An 11,078-nucleotide genomic window follows, 5' to 3' on the forward strand; every position below is an offset into this window, starting at 1 on the left:
ACTACATTTTTAGTGCTATTTTACCCAGGGTGCTAGATTTCTGTGCGTAAAAATGACTTCTACTTCCCTAGATTATCACTAAAGGAGATAACATTGAATGTCTTGCTGTCCGTATGACATGGGAGTAGCACATAAGGACTGAGGAGGGGGGAGCTAGTGTAACCCCTGATGAACCATGAGTAAACACACTCAGATTAGTCTCTAGTTTAGATGTCAGGAATGGTGCATCTTAAAGACTAGTGGAGAGTAGCATATTCCTGCAGGCCTTCTGGGCAAGGTCAAAGACCTTATAGTGATATGTGTGGGGGGTGAGCCTGTTAATGCAGAGGTTGATATTGGGTTGGATCTCTGTACAACTTCTGTGCATGGAAGGGCTTTTATGTATGGAAGTGGAGCTTACACACCTCCCACTGCAGACTAAAATCCTCTGCTGCTCCTGGAAGATGGGGAGCCCTCCCCCGGAGTAATGGGAGGGGTTGGAGGCAGGGTTGCCAACCTCCTGGTGGGGCCTGGAGCGCTCCTGGAATTACAACTGATCTCCAGACAACAAAGATCAATTCCGCTGAAGAAAATGGCTGCTTTGGAGGGGGGACTCTGTGGTACTATATCCTGCTGAGGTCCCTCTCCTCCTCAAACCCTGCCCTCCCCAGGCTCCACCCCCAAATCTCCAGGAATTTTCTAAACCTAGTTGGATGGCTTCCATGGGAGGGGAGAATTGGCAAAAATTACCCCCCCCACACACACACACACATAAGAATCTTTTCAGCAGAATCCAGTCCATCGTTGTTTACGCCTTTGTGCTTTTAGTAAGGTCTTGATGCTATTTACTTAGTGGTGCCTCTCCAGTTCTTCTTCTTCTGTTTATTTATAACATAGCTATGCACCCCCAGCGAGAGGGCAAAAGAAAGGACATTGAGCTCCCTTACATTAAAGGTATGTCTTCTCATAAAACAAGTAATTATGCTGTGAAAGATTGCTGGCATTGATATCTCTTTATTCTGGCAAAAGGCAGGGAAAGATGAGGCCTATAAAGCAAAGACTCTGTTATAGAAGCAGGGATTTCAACTATGAGCAACCTGCCTAGAGGTCTTTGTGTAATTCTCTGCACATACACATTAGCTTTGTGATCCATACAGGGAAAGAGAATTACTATTATGCTTCTATTTTTTACTAGCTCAACAGTGCATACATTTATGTGTTCTAGCCAATTGCTTGGCCCACCACCTAGCTGGCTGAAAAATCCCCCCTCGGCTTATACTCGAGTCAATCATTTTTCCCCATTTTTTGGGGTGAAATTAGGTGCCTTGGCTTATACTCGGGTTGGCTTATACACGAGTATATACGGTATTCACTTGGTTTGTCAGCTTAGCCATCACTGCATACTCTGCTAGTTTTTCCTTCCATTCTTCTACATCCAGGCAAATCTTCTGTCTTCCACTTTGTAGCAAGCACCACTCTTGCGGCCATGGTCATGTATCTGAACAGCTCTTCTGATGATTTCACAATGACAGTTGGAACAATTCCCAGCAGCATATTTTTTAGGATCCATTGCAAAATAAACTTTTATAATTTTTTTTTAATTTCAGTATGAACTTAACTTTAGAATTGTTTAACCTTCTTGCATGACCACCATGTGTGAAAAAGTCCCATCGATCTCCATACATTTTCAACAGTGTCCACTCGTGTCCTTCTGGATCTTCTTTGGCGTAATGTACCAGTGAAAAAACATTTTATACTAGTTTTCTCCTAGGGTTTGACTTGCTGTGAATTTAATTGTGTTAGTCCATAACTGCTGCCACTGTTGCATTGAGATCTCTCCAAAATTCTGCATCCATTTCACCATGCATGGTTTAACTTCCTCATCCAAACTTGATGGACTGCCTCCCAGTTCTAAGATTCATAACTGCTACTGCTAGCACTTCTCAGTAACTGAGATTAACAAAGCATCAGCCACAAAAACTATGCGAAACAATGTCTAGGCAATATGAAGACGCAAAACTTTCAAAGCTACCAACAAAACGGTAATGTGTTTTCTGCTTTCATTCTAACTTTTGTTGTTGTTGTTGTACCATATTTGTATAAATATTAACTGTTCAGTGAATCAACAATCATGAATGCTTCAGCGCATATATCAAAACTATTGCTCCGGCTTGCCAGCCTCGATACATTACATGAATTCTAATGGCGGTCTCCTTTATTTAAGCAAAATTAAGTTCTGTGCTCTCTGCCAAGGGTTGTTTACAAACCGCTGCTTTCTTCGATAACAACCACACGCCGCGATGTAACATCCAGAAAGATAATGCATTTTTAAGGATTTGCAATCAACATAAAGACATTAGCCTTGTAGCTAGCACCAGACAGGTTTAATGCTTACTTTCCTGGCTGTATTTCTGCCTCTGGCGTTGCACAACGGCCCTTCCCAGTATTCCATGATCCAGAATGTCTAAGGCCAGATTTACATCAAGCGGCAGCATAGTGAAGGTTACTTTTAATGTTAAAAATACAGCCTACCAACCACTTCCATCTACTCACAGCCCGTAAAGAGAACTGTGCCTCTTGTGTGGGCTTGTTAATGACATTTGGACCTTGCTGGACTCTGCCCCCCACCATGAGATAACACTCCATTGTTTGCTTCTTCTTCCCTGCGAGCAAGTGTTATAATCTAACATATTCAGCAACTAAACTACAGTCAGAGTCTAACACCACAGGAAGACAAGACAGGGTCTGAAGACCTTGATCTGGGAAATAGCTTTGTTTGTCTTTGTTTTCTTTTGTTTTCCCTCTCCTTCACTTTTAAAAAATTCTGTAACATTCAGCCTGATGAAGAATTCCAATGAACTCAAAAGCTTGCACAATGTTTTGTGTCATTGTGGTGGGCCCTATTCAAAGGTACTGAATGGATTTTGTTTCTTGTTATGGATTTTGTGTGGGCCAACATGACTTCTTACAAGCCCCACCCCCCCTACTTTTCATGTGAACCTGGTACCTTCAGATTAGAATGTCATTCATATGGACCAGCTGGCTGGCCATGGAGATATTGTAGGAGGGGGTTTTGTTTGTTTTTATCACATCATCTTAACACACACACACACCAAAGACAAAAGTAGATTTTGTCGGTACTGAATCATGGATCCCATAAAACAGGGGTGGGGAAACTTTTTCCTGTCAAGGGCCATTCGCACATTTATAACATCATTCGGGGGCCACACCAGGTGTAGATCTCCTGGTGTGGGGGGGGGGGAAGGGCTAGGGTTGCCAGGTCTCCGGCCACCACCTGGAGGTTGGCAACCCCAGGGGAGGCCACGCAGAGAAGGCCTGGAGGGCTCCCCCAGTCCTCCCCCCCCCCCGGCAGGAGGGCAGCCAGCGGTGGGCCCGAGCAAACGAGGCGCCAGGGAGGCGCAGCCCGCGGTCAATCGGCAAGGGAGGAAGGAAGGAAGACAGAGAAAGAGGAAAAGGGAGAGAGGGAGGAAGAAACAGAAAGAGGGGGAGAAGACAAAGAAAGAGTGAAAGAGACCGAGAGAGAAGCCTTCCCACACACACACACACACTGGCCCCACGCGACCTGGCCCCAGGCTCCATGCCCTCCCTGCCCCAGAGTCCACAAAAGGCCCCTGAAGCCCAATCAGCTCCTGCGTGCATGCTCTGCCGCCGGGAGCTGCAGGCCTCTTCCCCCACCCCTTGCTGCTCAACAGCCGACAGGCAGCAAGAGGGGCTTACAGTGTGCCCCAGCGTTCCTGCACGCTGTGGCTATAGGGGGCAACCTTGGGGGAAGCGTCCCTCCCCCTCCTCTCGCCGACCAACAGCTGTCAGTCAGCGAGAGGACGTCCAAAGGGCACTGCAGCACCCCTGCAAGCCGTGGCCCCAGGAACACCCTCAGGGAGGGCAGCCCTATGTTGCTCCTCCGCGGCAGGGCCCCGGAGCTCCCGAGGGCCACAAAAAATGTCCTCAGGTGCCGCATACGGCCCCCGGGCCTGAGGTTCCCCATCCCTGACATAAAAGGAAGGGGTGTTTAAATTGAGATTGAACATTTATGTAAAGTATTAAAACAAGCAGAGGAATATGTCATTAGATAACACAGCACAGCTTTTAGTGAAGAAATAGATATGGCACTCCAATCAACTCCAATCAGTCACAGATTCAGGTATGTGCAACGGTTAAGAGTGACTATGTCAGATACTCATGTGGGCTGCTACTGCAACCCTAAAATGTCTCTATAGTACCGGGGGGGGGGTAATTTATTCAGGCACTGACAAATAAACAAGATCACATACATGAATGCACACATGAAGCTTCCTTATACTGAATCAGACCTTCAGTCAATCGAGGTCAATATTGCCTACTCAGACTGGCAGTGTCTCTCCAGAGTAGAATCACAGAGTAGGAAGGGACCACCAGGGTCATCTAGTCCAACCCCCTGCACAATGCAGGAAATTCCAAACTACCTCCCTCACACACATCACCAGTGACCCCCTACTCCATGCCCAGAAGATGGCCAAGATGCCCTCCCTCTCATGATCTGCCTAAGGCCATAGAATCGGCATTGCTGACAGATGGTCATCTAGCCTCTGCTTAAAAAAAAAAAAAAAACCTCTAGGGAAGGAGAGCTTACCACCTCCTGAGGAAGCCTGTTCCACTGAGGAACTGCTTTGTTAGAAAATTCTTCCTAATGTCTAGACGGAAACTCTTTTGATTTAATTACAACCCATTGGTTCTGGTCTGAACTTCTAGGGCAACAGAAAACAGCTCAGCACCATCCTCTATATGACATCCCTTCAAGTACTTGAAGATGGTTATCATATTACCTCTCAGTCTTCTCCTCTTCAGGCTAAACATATCCAGCTCCTTCAACCTTTCCTCATAGGACTTAGTCTCCAGAGTCTCAGGTAGAGACATGTTGGTGGTGTTGGCATGGGGCCAGATCTAGTCTGGGGGGGGGGGGAAACCTGGCCTATGTGCCCCTTTTCCTCACCTTGGGGATCCCATTAAAGGCATTGGGAGAACTTGCAAGGGACATGTCCAGCTCAGGGGCTGTCGGGACAGCCTCCCTTCAAGCGGCAGGGGAATCACAGAGTGGCTCAAGTCCAAGTGGAGCCCTATATACTGCCAATCCCATGCTGGGATAAGGACATAAGAACATAAGAGAAGCTGGATCAGACAAAGGTGCATCAAGTCCAGCAGTCTGTTCACACAGTGTCTAATCAGGTGCCTCTAGGAAGCCCAGAAACAAGACGACTGCAGCAGCATCCTGCCTGTGATCTAAAGCACCTAATATAATAGGCATGCTCCTCTGATCCTGGAGAGAATAGGTATGCATCATGACTAGTGTCCATTTTTACCAGCACCCATGAATAGCCCTCTCCTCCGTGAACATGTCCACTCCCCTCTTAAAGCCTTCCAATTTGGCAGCCATCACCACATCCTGGGGCAGGGAGTTCCACAATTTAACTATGTGTTGTGTTAAGAAATACTTTTTATCTGTTTTGAATCTCTCACCCTCCAGACATTGCTTATTAGTCGACAGGCGGGTCAGCCGATGTTGTCAATCCAGCCCCTATGCTATGCCAAGGCCCTGTCAGCTGTAACCAATGGAAGTTGTGGCCATTTTCATCCCAAGGTTATGTCCAGGTCATTTGCACACGGAGGTGGTTTCCTGTTCCTGCCCCTTGCGCCCTCTCCCATTTGGCACTGGGTCAGCAATCACAGACATGTCAGCAACATGCAGCTGAGAGTCTTGCCAGATTCTTAGAGCCATACATTAGTTTCATCTGACACTGAAATGGAGTCACTGCTCCCCCTCCTTTATCCCAATGACTATGAACTGTGACTTTTTAATTGACCTTATTACAAAATATATGTGATCAACAGAACAGTGACTGCACAAAAGAAATACAGCACTGACATAATTTAGCTGAGGTTTCCCCCCCTCCCCCCTTTAAAAATCCATGGAAAACTAGCTGGTCTCCAGATGACAACTGGAGTTCACCATAAAACAAGATCCAGTGATCTTACTTCAGACAGTTACAACTCAAGAGGACAAAGAACAAAGGCTTAGATCCCACATGGGAAGGCTGCTATGTGTATAGACAACTTCAGCTCTCTCACAATAACCAGCAAGCACCTCTCTTCTTAGATCATTAGTAGACCTCCTACTGAAGACAGTATTTGCTATTACAAACTTATATTTGTCATTTGATTGACAAGGTAACAGGAGGTATGAAAAAGTACCCAGAAGAAAGGGACTTTGTTCTCTGAGTGTTTACTTTATTCTCCACCAGATATTTTAAGGTAGGTTGCTGAGTTCTCAAAACCAAAAACTGTTTTTGGGATTTGTCTTGCTGAACATCAAGAAGACAAAATTAATGACTACAGAAGAATTATGCAACTTTAAGGTTGACAATGAGGAAATTGAAATTGTTCAAGACTTTCTATTCCTTGACTCCATAATCAACCAAAAGGGAGACTGCAGCCAAAAAATCAAAAGGAGACTGAGACTGGGAAGGGCAGCCATGAAGGAGCTAGAAAAGATTCTTAAGTGTAAGGATATGTCAATTTGCAAGATCTGAGCAAGGCTGTTAAAGATAGGGTGTTTTTGATTCATAGGGTCACCATGAGTCAGAAGCAACTTGACAGCACTTAACACACACACTTGTATCCTAGAATCCTAGAATCATAGAGTTGGAAGGGGCCATACAAGCCATCTAGTCCTACCCCCTGCTTAATGCAGGACCAGCCTAGAACATCCCTGACAAGTATTTGTCCAGCCTCTGCTTAAAGACTACCAGTAAGGGAGAGCTCACCACCTCCCTATGTAGCTGATGCCACTGTCGAACAACTCTTACTGTAAAAATATGTTTCCTAACATCCAGCTGGTACCTTTCTGCATACTATTTAAACCCATTATTGGAAGTCCTATCCTCTGCTTCCAACAGGAACAGCTCCCGGCTCTTCTCTAAGTGACAGCCCTTCAGATACTTAAGGAGAGCAATCATGCCCCCCCAACCTCCTCTTCTCCAGACTAAACATTCCCAACTCCCTCAGCCTTTCCTCATAGGGCTTGGTCTCCAGGCCCCTGGTCATCCTTGTTGCTCTCCTCTGCACCCGCTCAATTTTGTCCACATCCTTTTTGTTTTTTCCTTGTATGAATTAGCCCTGTATGACCTTGCATTGATTTGTAGGTCATATAGGCCTGATTAAACTTGCTTGGTGATGTGCAAGACTCACAAATAGATACACGCACACACTATTTTCACAAAAGAAATTTTTGAGTAAGATCTGCAGTAGGGTAATCTGAGTAACCTTTCTGCGTATATAATTTAGGCTTGTACAGCTCATAGCCTATCAAGCCAAATGCATCCTACCGGTGAAGCACAATTTTTATTATTTATTTATTTATTTATTGCTGCCTTCCTGGAGACTACAAGAACAAGGGGTGTCAATTATCTGGCAGACCTCAACACCAGGCTACAGGTTTTCATAAGTTGTGCAGGCCTCTTTTAGGGATGAGAATGCTGAAGGTCAACACAGAAGTGATTTTTTAAAGAGATATGCTAATATACCATGCACTGAGTAAATCATTGTTAGGGTTCAACATATGTAGCAGAATGATTAGCGGGCAATTCTCCTTTAAAAAAGCAGTAGAGACACAACAGGCAGATTTTGTAGTAATAAGATAAAAAGGAAGATTTAGATTAGAATAAACACTTTCCTATAGCCCTTTTCATATCCTCATCCATGTGTTCTCTAAATATGCACAGGGGGTGTGGGGCTGTGCCCCCTAGCCCTGACATCCATATATTTATTTAGAATATTCATATGCTGCTTCATCAGACTCCTGAAAAAGGATGTAACAATATAAAGGGAAGTATTTAAAAACAAGTCATTGGACATAAACAGCACACAAAACTATTCATACAATTTAAAAAGCTGGTAAACAAAAACCTCGAATTAAAAGCCTGGTTAAAAAGCCCCAGCATTAGTGTTGCCAGCCTCCGGGTAGGGCCTGGAGATCTCCCGGAATTACAACTGATCTCCAAACTGCAGGGATCCGTTCCTCTGGAGAAAATAGCTGCTTTGGAGATTGGAGGTATTATAGGGTTGCCAGGTCCCCCCTCGGCTCCAGCAGGAGAGTTTTGGGGCGGAGCTAAGACAGGGATTGCGTGCACACACGACCGCACCGACACGATCACACCACTTCTGGTTTACACCCAGAAGCGGCATGTCACAACAGGCCTTTTACCACGTTTGAGTGATAAAAGGTCGGTTGCGATGCGGGGCTTCTGGGTGTAAACCGGAAGTGACATGATTGAGTCGGCATGGCCACGTGCACACATGATCCCCATTTCCAAGCTGTGCACTTGATTGGCAGGCAATTGCCTGCCAATCTAAGCAACCTGGCAACCCTATACCCCACTGAGGTCCCTTCCTTAAACCCTGCCCAGGCTACACCCCAAATCTCCAGGAAGTTTCCAATTTGGCAGCCCTACCCAGCATTCCTGATCACATGGAGGAGCCTGAAAGACAAATGTCGCTGAAGATATTTTGCAGAGTGTAAGCCCATGGCAAAGACAAAGCTAGCAGGCACGATCCTGCTCTCCTGTACACATATTCAGTGTACATGCTGAGGGAGGGCTAAAAAGGGACTTATTAGTTATTTGTTGTCTTTTTTTCCCTTGTGACAACAAACATGCATTGTAATGCAAAGGTAACCACAAACTTCAAACAGCTTGCTTTGGATCAGTTCTTCCAAGCTGTGCGGAGCTGCCCAAAAGTGGAGCAATTTGAGCACTGTGGGCAACATTTGGGGTGAAACAAGATAGCTAAAGCCTTAAGGCAAGAGTGCTCATGTTTAACATTTCTTATTCCCATGTTTCAGCATTATGAGGTACTGAAGATCATTAGGAAAAGAACACCACGGCAAGAAGAATGCTGTTATCCTTGTTTAATATTAATGAAGGTTCCTCCTTAGCATAATGGTGCCTTCATAGCTACAGGCAGGGGGCCCCTCCTTTGCACGGTTGCAGTGGCTGTTGCACATTTTAAAGTAATATTAAACTTTTAATATAAAAGTAGCGAATAATACAGATTTATATATTAACCCCCCATCCCACCCTGATCAAAACAAAAGCTGTCATCCTAACAGAATGGGAGCGTATGCAGTGAGACTGTTCTCGCACTATTGATTTATCACGGTTCTTCAGCTAGAAATACTACAGTAATTGCTTCCATCCTCTCATTATTTAGAACTAGTATGCAATTCCTTTCTCTGCCAATGTAAACAGATTCTAGAGAAAGATGACTCCTCTGATTGGGTTGAAACCTGATGCTATTAATGGGTGGTTTGGATTACTGCAACTTGTTGCTTATGTCCAAAAGTATGTTTGGAGAGCACAGTGAATGCTATGGAAGCATCTGACACTTGACAAAGCAGGCATGTATCTGAATTATCGCTTGAAAGGGTGGCCATATAAAAGCAAGGTAAGTGTAAAAATTGACTTTAAAAATGTGTGTGCGTGTGTGTGTGTGTATAATCTTAAAACTGCAAGGTTGTGTTACTCATCCGATAACCAAATTCATTTGCAACACGTACACAGCCCTGTTGTAGTTAATTATGCTTACTAGTTTAAAAATAATCTTAAAATAGCAAGGAAGTTTAATGTGGAAAATTTGAACATAGACTACTTGAACTTAATTCCCCATGCTTGAAATTTAACATAGTGCACGTTCTAAGCAAACGTAAACCAGGTTAATCCACACTTGATTACATATCTGGATATTAAAAAAAAAAAGATTTAAATGGTGACCTTATTTATATATTATGTAGTCCCAAATAATATTTTAATCTGTTCCTTCCTCCAAGATAAAGCATTACTATCCTTAAAAAACATCAAAACATAACCTGAAGATGTGAAATCATTAAAATTGAACATATTTTCCATGTATTTTAGAATGTAAATGATGACGGGGGGGGGGGGAGATAAGAATACTCATCAGCCTTCTACCTTAATTGTAGTATATATCGAGCATGTGATTATTCACCTGCTCTACTAAGCATACTTCATCTGGATTTAACAGACCATTTCCAATGTGAATTACCACAATTAATACATTCTATTAATAACATACAGAAGCATGGCATTTGTCTCCTATCTCTACTATTCAACTCAACAAAGCTATGGCCTGCATACAAAGGTTAAACAAGGATATGTTAGCATTCATACTCCAACACAAGGGGCCAATTCACTCATCATTGTCCCATCCCCCTCACACACACACACATCTCTGAGTAAGCAATATCAACACAAGAGCTGGGATCCACCAGATGTCAGCAACTGGAGGAGGACGAGGAAAAAGAATTGGCTTTTATACCCTGCTTTTCTCTACCGTAAAGAGTCTCAGAGCATCTTACAACCATCTTCCCTTCCCCCTCCCCCACCCACAACAGGCATCTTGTGAGGTAGGTGGGGCTGAGAGAGTTCTGAGAAAACTGTGACTGGCCCAAGGTCACCCAGCAGGCTTCATGTGAAGGAGCGGGGGGGGAATCAAACCCGGTTCTCCAGATTAGAGTCCACCGCTCTTAACCACTACACCAATGCTGGCTCTCTATGTATGATTCAGATTGTTGGCACAAGTAAAGTTTCTGAGGTAGAAATCCGTGAGCTCCTGTCTCACATGACACTACTAAAGCAAGTGAGATTCAAAGAAAAATGAGGTAAATAGCATGCAAATTGCTTTGAAAGTATACTATCCGGGTTAACATCTACCCAAAGGCAACACTGAACAGACATTATATGCAGATGCAGAGGTAACACTGAAGGGCTTTTTTGCCACACAAGTCTACTTCAACCTACATCTGAAATGGACCCAAAAAGATGTACCATTATCTTTATTATATATTCTTACACAGGTTACCATTACCTTGCAAAGAAAGCTAACGTTAAAGCCCAGTGATTGGGCATTTCTCGAGCCCGAATTCATGTAGTTTCCGATCAGCAGCACGAGTTCCAACAGCTTGCTAAAGCTCTCACTCTTCTTCACCTCCTCACATGCTATTGTTACCGCCATGATGCCAGGCTTGATAT

At 44.3% G+C, this 11,078-nt stretch overlaps 1 protein-coding gene across 1 annotated transcript in view; it reads right to left on the reverse strand.

Annotated features, from left to right (window-relative positions):
- Nucleotides 1-11,078, reverse strand: part of DIAPH2 (diaphanous related formin 2) — a 421,870-nt gene that overhangs the window by 257,871 nt on the left and 152,921 nt on the right. The window contains exon 22 of the mRNA XM_056859236.1: nucleotides 10,915-11,078. This exon is cut by the window's right edge and continues 76 nt beyond it. Coding sequence (XP_056715214.1) covers nucleotides 10,915-11,078 — 164 coding nt within the window. The remainder of the gene's footprint in view (nucleotides 1-10,914) is intronic.

Source organism: Euleptes europaea, chromosome 13, assembly GCF_029931775.1.
Source record: "Euleptes europaea isolate rEulEur1 chromosome 13, rEulEur1.hap1, whole genome shotgun sequence".
NCBI classification, from domain to species: domain Eukaryota; kingdom Metazoa; phylum Chordata; class Lepidosauria; order Squamata; family Sphaerodactylidae; genus Euleptes; species Euleptes europaea.